The sequence below is a fragment of the Perca flavescens genome, chromosome 2 (genome assembly GCF_004354835.1).
Source record: "Perca flavescens isolate YP-PL-M2 chromosome 2, PFLA_1.0, whole genome shotgun sequence".
Lineage (NCBI taxonomy): Eukaryota > Metazoa > Chordata > Actinopteri > Perciformes > Percidae > Perca > Perca flavescens.
The window spans coordinates 16133045-16147606 of NC_041332.1; the positions used below are offsets into that span (position 1 = coordinate 16133045).

Below are 14562 nucleotides of genomic sequence, written 5' to 3' on the forward strand. Positions count from 1 at the left end.
TTGCAGGCAGGAAACATAGGCAACGCTCAGAGCCAAGTTCAGTGCATTACGACCCGCACTGCACGTTAGACACTGCTGAGAGCGTAAGGGTTTTTTACGTTTTTAAGGAAATGGGAGTAAATTGGTTGCAGATGGATCATGATCATGTTTTGAAAGTCATTTTCAAAGTCATCCACTGTTTTTATGAACTGAACTGAACAGTAAGGAAAACACAACTATAAGCCTTACAGCAGAATTGTAGAAATTAGTACATTGACAGAAAAGAGTATGTTTTTCACACTGATTGCTTGGTTATTTTATCAAAACAGTTTCTCAAATGAGTTTTCAGAAATATATATATACTATACCACAATATGTATCATCAAGTAATAACATAAAATAATAATAAAAAATCATTTTAACTGTGATAGAAAATTACCGTATCACCCAAATCTACTGGACAATATATGTGAACAAATAATTACATTTATCTATCTACATCTACATAAATCTACATTTAGTAATATTTTTGTTTGTTTTTTAAATACAGTATGATTCTATGCATGCTTTTAGAGACATTTACACACAATATTCTGAAAAAGAAAAACACTATGAATATGATGGTCATCACTGTTCATTTTCCTCCACTATAACATGATGATAAGCTCAGATAATTGTATCACTGAACGCTAATGCTGCCATCACTCCCAGGAAAACATAACTATAAGCCTTTCTGCAGAATTACAGCAATTAGTCGATTGACGGAAAATCAATTTGCAGCTATTTTGATAGTTTGCTACAGTTCTGATAGTGCTGATTAAACAGTGCCTTACATGCTGTCCTTGTGCTTTAGCCGGTGGGCCAATGCAGATGCTCATTAAATACAGCAAACCCACCAGAAACCTTTTCTTACAGTCTGCATTAGACCAATGAAGTGACCTCACACAGGTTTGTCTTTCTGATACAAAATTATCTCTTTGTGTTGAAACCTCTTGGGACTTCAGCTGAACTACAATGCATTTTTGCACAAAATGAGGACTGACGATTCTGTTTCCCATCTTTTAAATTGGAGTTATGCTAAGACAGGATCTAGTCATGGCTAGTAGAATAGGGTTGGTGAGAGATTTTGTTTTAAATATTGATTAAATATTGAATTAATTGAAAACATATATTCCTGTCTGCTTTACTTATCTATAAACAAAATAATAATTCTTAAAAGACTTTAAAGAAAAGACACTATACCACATTATATAGCAATATCATAAAATGACATACTCTGTGATATAGGATTTTACCCATATGGCCCACCTCTATACAGGAGCAACAATTACAGCTACAGATACATATTTTAATGTACATATGGGCATGTATGTATAACGATACTGTAAGACAAATTTGGAAATAAATGAGATTAATCTTTTTAAAATAGCATACTGCTTTGCTGTGATTAGCCCATAGTTTTCTTGATAAAACAGGGAAATGTTGCAGTAAATGTCAAAAACGTGTTTTGTAGTTACTGGAAAATGTTAATTCCAATATGTGAAGTGACCAGGAACCAGATGTATTGGGGTTGGTTAAATATTCATAATGGATTGCTAATATCAAACACATTATACAGATTTACAGATGTAGTCTGCCTAAATGTGTGTTGTCATGGAGAGTTTGAGAATGTAGCACAAAAAGGGGAGTGTACGTGAGCCTTTCTTGTCTTACAGCATTTTAAATGATTGCCTCATCTTATTGAAAGTATCATGTTTTTACTGAGTTAAACATTCTGAAAAGCAAAGATGTATTTAGAGCAGTTGTGCATTGTTGTTACGTCCCGTCCTGCCTGTTTTCACAAAATATGCTTTGTGTGTCAGCATAACCTGTTATTATATTATGAACTGAACTGAACAGTAAGGAAAACACAACTATAAGCCTTACAGCAGAATTTCAGAAATTAGTACATTGACAGAAGAGTGTGTTTTGCACACTGATTGCTTGGATTTTATCCAAATAGTTTCTCAAATGAGTTTTCAGAAATATATATATATATATATATATATATATATATATATATATATATATACTATACCACAATATGTATCGTCAAGTAATAAAATAATAATAAAAAAATAATTACAAGCCGTGATAGAAAATTACCGTATCACCCACATATACTGGAAAATATATGTGAACAAATAATTATCTACATTTAGTAATATTTTTGTTTGTTTTTTAAATACAGTATGATTCGATGCATGCTTTTAGAGACATTTACACACAATATTCTGAGAAAGAAAATGGATAATATGGATATGATGGTCATCACTGTTCATTTTCCTCCACTATAACATGGTGATAAGCTCAGACAATTGTATCACTGAACGGTAAGGCTGCCATCACTCACAGGAAAACATAACTATAAGCCTTTCTGCAGAATTACAGTCAATTAGTCAATTGACGGAAAATCAATTTGCAGCTATTTTGATGAGTGATTACTCGTTTTTAAGAATCTTAGCAGCCTGGCTTCTGCACCCCATATGTGAGAATTTGCTGCTTTTCTTTCTCATTTGATTTGTCCCATTTGATGTAGTTTTTTATTTTGCCAATACAAGCAACTTGACGTCACCTTGAGCTCTGGGAAACATTTTTTCACTATTTTGTTTTTGTTTGTTTCATAGACACGAAAAACATTCATTGTCAGTTAATTTAGACAATTCAATTTTTTTGGATTAACCGATAATGAAAATAATCAATCAACAATATTGTAATAGGCCTAAGTGAAATCCCAGTTGATGTCTAATCTCATATTAGGATATTAATATTACACTCCACCTCCAGCTCTGAACATGCCTGCATACACGCACACAGCAGAGGCAGGGAGACTGACTCAGTGTGTCTGACGGATACAAAGAGACATAATAGGAACCTGAGTTGGTCCGAACAGAAAAGACACAAATATGGTGTGTTTTACAAGTCAAATCCATCCAAATTAAGTGTATATGCATGCATTTCTCAGTGGTTTAAGCAAATGAATTAGTTTTTTTTCTCCTTAGAGACAACACACACACACACACACACACACACACACAGCTAGGTAATACACCTTATTAAAATGTCTGTTCCCTAACATTTCTAAATATAAATCAGTTCATTTCTATCATCCTTTTCACAATACACAAATGATACCTTGGCGCACACTCAAGGTTACAAATGTATCAGAAATTCAGCCTCACAAAAGATTCCTGTCAGCCACTCAGCCATTTCTTTCTCTTCTCGTTCCTCTGTTCCTCCATCCTTTCCTCAGCCTTTCTTCTCTTTTATTTGTCTCCTTTTCTCATCTCTCTCTGTTTTGTCTTCCTCTCGGTCGCTCCTGCACTCCCTGCTGCTTGCCTGCCTGACTGCCTGCCTTCCTGGCCTCCTCCACTGACCCAGTCCACTCACCCTCTCTCTGAAATATTGATAATGGACTCTCTCTCGGTCTGCGCTCTCCGTCTCTTTTCTCCTCGTGTTCCCATCTGTGGTGAATCAGCAAACTAAACCAGCAAACATTCAAACCAAACCTCGCATTTACACCCCGGTGGACAATAAAGATTTATTCTGTTCTATTCTTTCGTGTGTGTGCATGTTTGTGCTACCTTTCACTGCAGCACACCAGACACTGCAATCAAGGAGTGTGATGCGTGTGAGTGTAATGAACATAATTCAGCCCACTCATCACAGACCCCTCTGGTGGGCCAGCGTGGGACACCCTGAGTCATTATGCCACTTTCTCCCTGCACTCCTCTGAGGAACAGAGTATGGAAATCACCCATGAATATTTCACAGCACCCATGCCTCACACTGCCATACTACTGACCCAGCTTTAATGGCAGCCAGCAGTATGAGGCCCTGCACAGCAGCACATCAGATCCCTGTCCCTCAGTGATCAAATGGCCCCTGACAGCAGCAGCAGCAAAGGAGCAGGGCCCCTCTGTTGTCTTCTCAGGCATTGATCATCAATGTGCGCGTGTGCATGTGAAGAGAGAGAGAGAGAGAGAGAGAGAGAGAGAGAGAGAGAGAGAGGGGGGGTGCATCCTCATAGCCTATATCCATATCTTACCGTCAATCCTCCGGTTTCCCTCCTCCTCCTCCTCCTCCTCCTCCTCCTCCTCCTCGCTCACTGCGTCTCCCGCATCCCGTCTCTCCGCGCCCTCGCGCACCCACTGTACTCTCCTCCCTTTCTCCCGCTCAGCTCTGCCCAATGCATGAAACAAATAAAATATACAATGGGGAAATGGTGGTGGGCGATACCTATACGGCAGTCATTTGCGCGATGTGTCCAACAACAACTGGGCGTCCTCCTCCTGTGATCAGTGTACTGTGTAGAGCTCTGCTCTGCTGGACCTCACACCCTCCCTCCGTCCTGTCGAGGCTCGATGTCTACCCCGCTGGGCTGTGTGACTGTGCGTCACGTTGGTATCATAATTCCCACGGGTTTCATGCCCAGAGACGGTGCGGGATATAGGCCTTATAGCTCCGATTGGATGAGTGGAAGAAAATACACGATCACACGCAAAAAAAAATACAATAATTAGGCGCAAACTAACGCACAGACCCGAGCTGCCCTGTCTCCCTCCGTCGATTTCTACAGCTCATCAAGCCCAGTCGTCGTTTGTCATTGTTGATCATATGCTTCCGATATTACATCCTTGCATTTAATGGAAAATAACGTCGACGTGATGACAGCCGCTTTGCATATCCTTGAAGAATCGTGATGAGGCGCAGCAGCACATCAGGACGGATACGGGAGATATCAGACTTTAAAAAAAAGAGGCAAGTGGTCGTGTTATAAAATGACGCGGTGATAAGAAAACAAAAAGACAACAGCTGGAAAACCAGCAAATATCAGGTTTTCAGCTTCTGGCCTCGCCTTGCATCCGTCCTCTCTTCTTCTTCTTCTGGCGCTCTCTCTCTGTCTCTCTCTCTCTCCATCCGCTGGTCCGCTTGTTGCGCGTTCTGCACTCGAGAGCGCGCAACGCGCGCGCGTGTATGTGTGTGTGTGTGTGTGTGTGTGCATGTGTGCGCGTGTGTACGTGTGCAGAGACAGAGAGAGGCAGGGAGAGAGGGAGCTTCGACTATATTACCAAGGTTTGTCTAAGTGAGCAACAATAAGCTGCTGTGTAGGCAAAAGGAGAGGAATGTAGAATAAACAGTGGTTCATGTTTATTTACACCGTTGTGTCTTTTTACAGGACTGACCAGCTCAGATTTAGGTTTAGCATTTACATTTCTCCTATGAGGAGAACACGCAGAAAAGGTATGGTAAAGCTATTGTTTGCTGTGTAGCAGGATGTGCACATAAATCAAGCACAGGAATTTGCAATATTTCCATTTTAAGGAAGTCCTTTGCTGTGAAAATGTTGCCTATTTGTCAATCTGCCGGCTTTGAAATAAATCATCATGTCATCGCCATTTATAAAGCATGTCACACCTTGATGACACCTGATGGCATTCTGGTTTCATCAACTGTCTCTGCAGAAGCATGTTACTGTAATCTGCCACTACTGCCACTACTCCTACCATGCAAAAATGCACTCTACTGCTTTTTGTATTTGCTTTTCAGGAGTAATGGCAGTATATAAATGTTTAGGTGTTGCCTTTGGAACTCCCGCCCGCTGTCCATCTGTACCATAGAGTCTCTACCCACCTTTAAAACCTCCCTCAAAACCCACCTATTCTGAAAGGCCTACCCCACATGACTCCACTCTCCGTCAAAATCATGGATAGATTGCTTCCTTTCAATTTTCTATCTCAATCTTTTAAATGTTATTGTTTTAATTCAGTTATGTTTGCCTTTTTAACTGTATTTTCGCTTGTTTTAACTGTAAGGTGTCCTTGAGTGCTATGAAAGGTGCCCATAAATAAAATGTATTATTATTATTATTATTATTAGGTCACTCAGATAATGAGGATACAAGATAACCTCCCATCTTCCTCTTATCTATCTAGATCCTGATTGATCCTATAAAAGCATAATTTATGCAGTCTACATGTGCGAGGAAATGTGCAAAGGCTAAACACAGTCCTTATGAAAGACACTGAGTCATGTCAAAGGAAATCACCGACTATATAGAAAAGCCAGTTTCTCCATAATTTCACTTGACTGCCTTTGAATAGCTCTGATTGCTTCATGTGTAGCCTGTAAAGTGGAGCCAGACTTCATAAACACTCAAAGCACAACAGTCACTAACAAAATTATTTTAATGCCACTGAATAATTCATTGATTTCAGATGTTTTGATTGGATGGTACAAATTACCATGTAAAAAAAAAATTTGCGTTACAAAGCTGTGTCGTTGAAAATGAGAAAATGTGTGGAAGAATCTCCTGGGTGTAATAAAACAAGCCATAATAGTAAGACTTGGCTCAGACATAACCTTGGCTTGACTACTTGGCAGCGTTCAAAGATATTAAAGTCAGCCAATTCTAAGCTGAGGTCAGCATTGGTTAGCAGTATTCAGTGTTAATTTAGACAGTCTTTTACATTACTTTTTTATTGGTTGTTGCCATATCCACACCCACTTATACAGGCAATATGTTTGCGGTAAGACCACAGGAGTTGAGTGGCGCTATAGAAAAGCAAATCTAGTGACAGTAATGCCAGATTTGAAATGCCAGTATTGTCTGACATTGAGCTGTAAATAGGGTTTTGTTTGGTAACACTGTGTTACATTAGCAGCATCAGCATTGTACCTTGTGACAAAGCTTTTTATTACCAATCATGGTAACTTTTGGGGAAACCCACAGTATTGTCCTATCACCATGATGACCTTCCTCCATCCTTGCCATCCGCTCCTCCGTCCACTTCTGCATCTTCCTCTCCACCTCCACCCCACCCACTTTCCTTTTTCTTCTTCTTTTTCTTCTTCTTATCTTCCACCTTGTACTTCAGTCTTCTCACAGGGTCACTCAAGCTGCGCATGGACTTCCCCTCAAAGTCCTCGCTGATCATAAAATTCCGGTCGATGAGCTCTGCTGCTTCCTGCCAGTTGCGGTAGCAGTCTGGGCCGTGGCAGAGTATCTCCTTCACCGCGTTAGGGATGAGGATGGAGCAGTCGGGGCGCAGCACCACCACTGTGGGCAGCTCCTCCACGTTAAACATGGCCTTCAGCTCTCTGTGGACACACATACACACACTGGCACACACATTGGCATACAGCAAATGGATTTATACAGCAAGGTATATTTACATTACAATCATCCACCATCAGGCTGTGCACACAACTAACTGGTTAAACCCACACACCTCCTGTAGGGGTCCTCGTAGGCCAGGTACAGGCACTTCTTGGGCAGCTTTTTGAGGAAGCTTTCTTGCTGTTCCTCTGACTGGTCCAAACTGACAACGGATGGAAGAAAAGGAAGATCATGTTGTTGGGAGACATATAACTATATATACTATATATAGATATAGTCCAGAAAACCTATCAAAATCTCGTCCTACCTTAAGAGGACATTTGATTCTCACAAAAATAGGAATAAATGACTAGGCAATTACTGAGGAAAAGAGGAGGACTATGAAAATCATATTTCCTTATTATTTCCAAGAGATAATATGGGATTATTATATGTACAAGGTCATACACATGTACGGTATGCAGTATTGTATGTAGGTTGGAGGTGTATGCATGAGTAGCTGACTAGATTAAGTTTAGGTTTATGTGTGTGTGTGTGTGTGTGTGTGTGTGTGTGTGTTTGTGTGTGTGTGTGTGTGTGTTGTACCTAATGTACAGGAGAACAAGCTGAGCACCGCGGTCCACATAAAATTCATCTGTCAACCGTTCAAAGAAGTCGGTGAGCGTCGGAGCAAACTGCTGGCAGCTTTCACATGCAGCAGACGCAAAATAGAGCATCAGGATGCGGTTCTGCAGGCGCATGACGATCTCCCGTTCTGTGTCCAGCTCATCCTGGTCCGTGTTGTTCTTCACCAGCACCCGGTCAACAAACAGGTCCACCATGATGAAATGTCACAGGAAGGTGGACTGGGGCTTGGGGAGGTACAGCGAGTGATGAAAAAACTATTTATATACTGTACTTATATATTTGTTTAACAGGGAAATCATCAGTTGCGCAAAACATATTATATAGGAAATAAATAAAAAACAGATACTTGTAAAGGGGTTTTCAAATGCACGTGCCAAACATGAAGAAAGCACAGAACACACAAGAATGTTTGAGAAAGTTTTGGGATTTAGGTGGCATTTTGATGACTCTGCCCTATGAATTAGACAGTATGTTTCCACTCAGTCAGAATAGCAAACCTCCCATTAATCATATGAGCCCATCTTGCTTGCTGTTAAATCGGATAATCCTTACAGTTGCTTACTGTACCTCTCACAGATATTATCTCCCCTTGATCCAAAAAGGAAACAGCTTTCAAAATATAGTTTTTTCTTCTTCTTTTCAACTCCTCCTGTGTCGTACTTGAATCAGTTCACAGCCTGTCAGTTTATATAACGTTCACTCATTGACTGTCTCTCCTTCACCTTGAAGGCAGTAGCTACTCACTCCCTCTTCCTTTGTGTCTCTGCGCTGCACCTCCCCTCCTCTTTCTGGGAGGGAGGGATTGAAAGACAAGGTGACAGAGGGACAAGAGACATAAAGTGTGCAGTGTGTGTGTGTGTGTGTGTGTGTGTAGTGTGTGTGTGTGTGTGTGTATAGTGTGAAGCCACAGCACGCACACACACACACACCCACCCACACACACACACACCCACACACACACACACACACACACACACACACACACACACACACACACACACACACACACACATACAGCCTACAGTTTGTATTAGCAGGAAAGAGAATGTATTGTTTTTGGAGATCAATACAACTTATATTTAACATACAACATTTTCTCAAGAGACATGCCATAATTAACATGGCAAAAATAATGAAATGAATAACATAAACAACATATACACACAGTGCTTTTTGTCAAGCACATACACACAGTGCTTGACAAAATATTGATTTCAATTTGAAAACACCAGCAGGCGGCAGCCTAAATTTATTTTAAAGGTGCAAAATGTAATATATTTACTGTAATAAATCCAAAAATGACCCCAATGCGTCATCAGATATTAAGGAAACATGCTAAGTTGAAATACCATCTTTTCTGACAACAATGCTAATGCCAATATATGTTTCCGTTCCATGACGGAATTTCTGTTTGTGTTTTGGCCTGTGTGTTGGTATCAACGGCCCAGTTTGACAGCCAGCCGGGTTGCCAGATATACCTGTAGAAACGTAAACCCAGAGCGCTACAGCTGTAGTACAGCCGTGGAAGCAGCAAACAAATGAATGGGATCAACAGAGATAGATTCTACCTGACCTAAAAAAAAAACTGCATGTTTCTAACAGCGTGACCAGAGATGTAACAAACCCCGGTTAATATTGGAGATGTATTTGAAAGATGGAGACAGCTTAGAGCCCAAAAGAATGCAGAGTTGGCTTATTTCCTCCTGAATAGGGAAGCATTAGCTTCAGGCTAATTTATCAAGGCTACAAGGGACGGGCATTTTATGTCATTGCAGCATTCGTGTACTCAGATTGAATTAAGTAGTACTCAAGTTGGTTACAATTGGGACACAGCCAGTAAAGTGATCCCGACTGGTCCTGGCTAACGCCGCCATGCTAACATGCCATAACTGCTAATGTTAGATAACGTTACTGGAGGACCAGGCAAGCGGGCCACGGCTGTTTACAACTTGTAGTCTGTTCAAGCCGACAACGGTGAGTTAGTTAAAGCCAAGAGAGGGGGGCTGTAAATCGGGAGGAGAGGACCATGAGTTGTGTGTTTAGCGATTGTTGCCAGAATTCTAAGCCAATAAAGTGTGTATTTCAGTCGGGTGGAAAAGGACGGCAAGGTTGTGGTATTTTTAGTGGTTCCTACCGTAATTCTAAGCCAAGGAAGTGTGTCTGTCAGTTGGGTACAGAGATCCGCGTGAGCACAGGCTTTTATGACATGCATACATACCTCAGCTTCTCCGCTGTGAAGTAATGTCTGCCTATGTGAGACAAGCATCTAGCAACATTGTTGTGGATGCTGCAGTCTCAGCCTGGCAACCTCCACTTTGAGTCTGGGGAGAAGGGGGTGGGGGAGACGACTCTCTCCAGTATTTTGAATTTAGACTGCAGTAACTATTTTAAACACTATCTTTCAGTATTACATATTGCACCTTTAAAACTGTTTTTTTTAACCACTTGGGGGCATAAAAACTCCACAAAAAGCTGAAACACACACAGCCATAACATATTAACACCATGTCACCTATTAGTGAACTTTGTTTTTACACAACCAGCAGCAATATTAACATTCATTTGAAATTGTGTTTCTGGCCACCTGATAAACGTAAGTAAATATTCACACTCCTTTTAGCTCTGGTTTGGTCTCCAACAACTCATGAGAAAAAATATGTGGGTCTCTAGCTGCAATATGTTTGACTTTCTTCTCTAACTTTTAATATTGTCTGCCATTTGTTGCTGGGTAGGTAATGTACAGTTTGTTGATTACAGTATTTACTGATTATGTTTTGCCTGATGCTGCTTGAAATGGAGTGGATGTGACCTGAATTACTTGGCAGAAATTAAACTGGGATTCTGGTGCTCATGCTTATATGCAGAAATTATTTTAGACATGTAGGATACTGTACATGTATATGTTTCTGTTTTAAAACAGTGACATTTGCTCTGATGACTGAAATATTAATTATCTTATTTAGTTAACTTTAGTCATTAATTGACAAAGTAATAAGACTGGACTGGATAATAGTTAAATATATAATAGTTATCAGTAGTAACAGTAGTAGTAGTAGCGTATTTATAACATATTAGAGCAACTCAATCTTATTTCATTCCTTTCAAAGTTGTGTGTGATCTGTGCAGAGAGGCACAGTAGCTTCTACATACCAGGAGGAGCTCTTTTCAGTGGGCTTTTTTTGTTTTTTAATTTAATTTTACTGCACATCCCATTGCCACGTGTTTCTTACAGAGCCTCTGAAGAGTCTGCAGTATCAGTGACAAAGGATTAAGTATTTAAAAGGCTTGACTTGAAGACAACCAACACAAAACACTGTTTTTTCTTTGATTCTTTCTCTTCATCTTCTCCTCCCAGTTACTTTATCTCCCTCTTTTCTCTTTCTATTGCGCGTTCCATCTTTCTCCTCCTCCTCTTGACTTTCGTCTTTGCCCTTTCCCAATGAATTCCACCATCTCTTTTTCCTCTTGTCGTCCTCTGTCTTGTACTTGAGTCTCCTCACGGGGTCAGTGGCACTACGCATATTTAGGTTTTCAAACTCCTCATTGAGCATGAAGCTCCTCTCAATGAGCTCTGCTGATTCCTGCCAGTTACGGAAACAGTCACAACCAAAACGACAGATGTCCTGCACAGCATTTGGAGAGAGGATGGAGCCATCAGGACGAATGACCACAACTGTTGGTACATCCTTCACCTTAAACTTGGCTTGCAGTTCTCTGACAAACATAAACACACACACACACACACACACACACACACACACACACACACACACACACACACACACACACACACACACGGATAAGGCAATGCACACTATTCAGTAATGAAATGTCATAATTTTACTTTGGAAACATACACTCTAACAGGTTAGACATACAAATATATTTACAAAAACATTCAAACTACACAGCATCTCTTCTTCTCTCCACCTACGTCCTGTATGGATCCTCAAAGGCCAAAAACAAAACCTTTTTGTGCAGCTCTTTGAGGACTCTCTCCTGCTGTGCCTCCGATTGGTCCAAGCTAGAGAGGAGAAGAACATGGAATAATGTTATGTATGATAAAACAGTGAATGTGTTCATGCATTCACATCAGCGCATCAAAGAGATAAAGAGAAGGAAAGGTAGAGACCTGATAAAGATGAGTGCGAGCAGTTTGGGGTATTCAATGTACGCTGGATCTTTCAGTCTCTTAAAAAAGTCATTCAGAACAGGCAGGAAGTCCTGGCACTTGACGCACTCCGCCGATGCAAAGAACAGCATCAGGATGCGGTTTTCGATAATCCCAATGATCTCTCTCTCCGTGTTGAGTTCATCCTGGTCCCAGTTGTTCTCCACCAGAACTCGGTCTAGGAACAGGTCCACCATGATGAAAGAAAGGATAAAAAGGCCCTCTGTGGAGAAGGGTGGAATATGTATATTTGTGCTACAATGTACGTTTGTGATCTTTATCATGCTTAGTGCAGTTCATTGCCTGCATCCTTGCCGACGGCACCCAGGGATAAAGCTACTCTTACACTGTTGAATATCATTAAAATGTCATCTGAGATTTTCAGTGCAACCACAGGAGTTTAACTTCACAGTAATTAGTGATTTCCCAGAATGACTTTCAACATCCCACAGATGTTTGGGAAGAGAAGTAGCAACAGTCCTATAGCAGAAAGAGAATTGATTTTCTTTCTTTTTTAAATTGTGCAAAAACACATTGTGGCTGCATTGCATTATGGTCTAATAACCCTTGAAAACCTGGTTTAATTCAATATTTGATATTCATATTCATGACTGAATAAGACAAGAATCAAAGTTTGAGAAAAAACGCTTATTAAGAGAAAACTTATTAAGAGTTTTACCATAAAATAACTCTAACCCACTCACTGAAATCTGGACACTAGTACATTTGATTAACAGACTGTGCAGACTGTTATTACCGTTCAATGTGTTTTAATTGTCTTAATGTGTTTATGTACCCAGGACTCCTCTACCCGGTACTGAGTGGATGACTCTGGTGACATTTTTTGTATTGTTTTCTGCAGCAATAGGACAATTTACCTCAATGAGCTCACTGACCATCTGACACTGACATCTAGTCTATAAGCTACAATAGTTTGTTGTTTTTTAGATTAAAGTCATCTAAATACAACATCCCCCAGCCAGGATCAGCTGGCTAGGATGAATCAGCCATTTATGGGATGGTGTTTTCTAAACACCAGACTTTATGGCTCAGAACAAAAAAACACATAAGAAATACATTTCATATGTAGAAATAAAGTTCAGGCCTAACTTCTCAGAAGTGTGCTTTATCTGTCTCGGCCAGCCTGTATTTCACTGACGCAGAAGTCGCTGCAGGCTGTGAATTGACAGCGATAACCTCACAAATTAGATTTGGCTCTGTGGCTCTGAGCTGCGCCAGATCTATTTGAGACTACAACTCTGGACTGAAACTTCCAAGGCTGATGTAGGAGAAATATGTTTGAAATTGAGCAGCATTGCATCTTACCTGGAAAAAAACGAAGGAGGATTTACTGGGAGACTCTGAAAGGTTAGAGCCTAAATCCTACATTTGGAAAAGTTATTTCACAATAATCCAGTTCACTTTTTGGAGCTGATTGATTGTACCTGATATATACTAGCGACAGTGCCTTGTTTTGTTAGTTGCAAATTGAATAGGCCATCAATCTTTGTACGTGCTGTGGCAGCTGCATATGCCACAAGAAATTTACCTCACCTTGAAATTCCTCGACTCCTATAAGGAAAGAAATATATCCAGTTCTTCCTCTCTTTCAAGCCATTGTGTTGTTCCTTTGATTTGTTTTCCTTCTTCCTTTAAATCCTGAGACGTTTTCTATGTCAGTGGCACCTTTCACTGCCTCTTCACCCCTCTTTCTGCAATTTTTTTACCCTGCACTCTGCGGACAACTAAGGGAGATTACAGATAGCTGGAGGTGTGTCAGTGCTGTAATTCAGGGGCAGAGGTTGCTCCTGTGTGCCTGTGTGTTTGTGTAGTGTGGGCCCTAAAACTCCAGCTCAACAGTAGCAATCTTATTACTTAAAGCGAAGAAGGGAGGGTGGAAAGGAAGGATTGGATTGGACAAATTGGATTGCAAAGTGAGGACTGGAATGTAGGTTAAATAGGGGCAAAGAAAGACAGAGAGGAAACAAAGAAAAAAGACAGACATGTATGCATCAAGTGAAGCCTCCTAACCTGCTCCAACCAAACGGTGCTGTAGTAGTCTTAGTAATTACTGATGTCACTGTTTTCCCCCTCAGGGCATTATAATGATTCTTTTGCATCCTGTTATCTGATTTGACAGCCAGGATGCGGAGCTTCAAAGAAATGAACTGAGAAAGTCGATAGCTTGAGTCGAGCCTGGTTCTAGTAAACCCCAGCAGGTCCTACTGTAGAAAAGTGAGTATTGATCTGCAGAGGCACTTGCAGAAAAATACCTGGGTTAATCTCAGAGAGGGGTGAGGTAAATATAGAGGTGGGGGGAGAAAGAGCTCTAATAGGATTAGTCTGAGTCGCACAGACGTGTGCCACTGCAGTAAACCTAAACATGCTGTGGACACGTGAGCAAACACACAACCCACGCTAAAGACTGCAACTACTGGATGGATGGTGATTGAATTTGTTGACATTCATGTTCTCCTCTGGATGAAATGTAATAACGTTGGTGATCTTTCATCTAGCACTATTCCTAGGTTGAAATTTGTCCAACACTTAGGGGTGACAATTTTATGATACTTGATGGTAAATAATAAACATCGGCATGTTCTGCGAACGTGTGAATTGGCATTAA

General features: G+C 40.6%; 2 protein-coding genes across 2 annotated transcripts; both read right to left on the minus strand.

The window, feature by feature from the left end:
• Positions 1-3724: 3724 nt before the first annotated feature.
• On the minus strand, positions 3725-10021 carry LOC114562394 (nucleoredoxin-like protein 1). The gene is made up of 6 exons (XM_028588776.1): positions 9984-10021; positions 7724-7989; positions 7251-7340; positions 6775-7119; positions 4067-4200; positions 3725-3750 (listed from the first exon to the last, which is right to left on the minus strand). The coding sequence occupies exons 2-6, from the start codon at positions 7957-7959 to the stop codon at positions 3725-3727; spliced, it is 831 nt and encodes a 276-aa protein (XP_028444577.1). The 5' UTR covers positions 7960-7989; positions 9984-10021.
• Positions 10022-11103: 1082 nt separating this feature from the next.
• Positions 11104-12133, minus strand: LOC114562405 (nucleoredoxin-like protein 1). The gene is made up of 3 exons (XM_028588787.1): positions 11898-12133; positions 11700-11789; positions 11104-11479 (listed from the first exon to the last, which is right to left on the minus strand). Exons 1-3 carry the CDS (start codon positions 12131-12133, stop codon positions 11104-11106), a joined length of 702 nt encoding a protein of 233 aa, XP_028444588.1.
• Between the last annotated feature and the right edge of the window lie 2429 nt (positions 12134-14562).

Coding starts and splice junctions, on each gene's coding strand:
- LOC114562394 (XM_028588776.1), bottom strand. CDS start 7,959: ATGGTGGACCTGTTTGTTGACCGGGTGCTGGTGAAGAACAACACGGAC. Junction 7,341..7,723: donor CTTGTTCTCCTGTACATTAG/GTACAACACACA, acceptor ATCCGTTGTCAG/TTTGGACCAGTCAGAGGAAC. Junction 3,751..4,066: donor GGGAAACCGGAGGATTGACG/GTAAGATATGGA, acceptor TCTGTTCCTCAG/AGGAGTGCAGGGAGAAAGTG.
- LOC114562405 (XM_028588787.1), bottom strand. CDS start 12,133: ATGGTGGACCTGTTCCTAGACCGAGTTCTGGTGGAGAACAACTGGGAC. Junction 11,790..11,897: donor CTCGCACTCATCTTTATCAG/GTCTCTACCTTT, acceptor TCTCCTCTCTAG/CTTGGACCAATCGGAGGCAC. Junction 11,480..11,699: donor TTTGAGGATCCATACAGGAC/GTAGGTGGAGAG, acceptor TATGTTTGTCAG/AGAACTGCAAGCCAAGTTTA.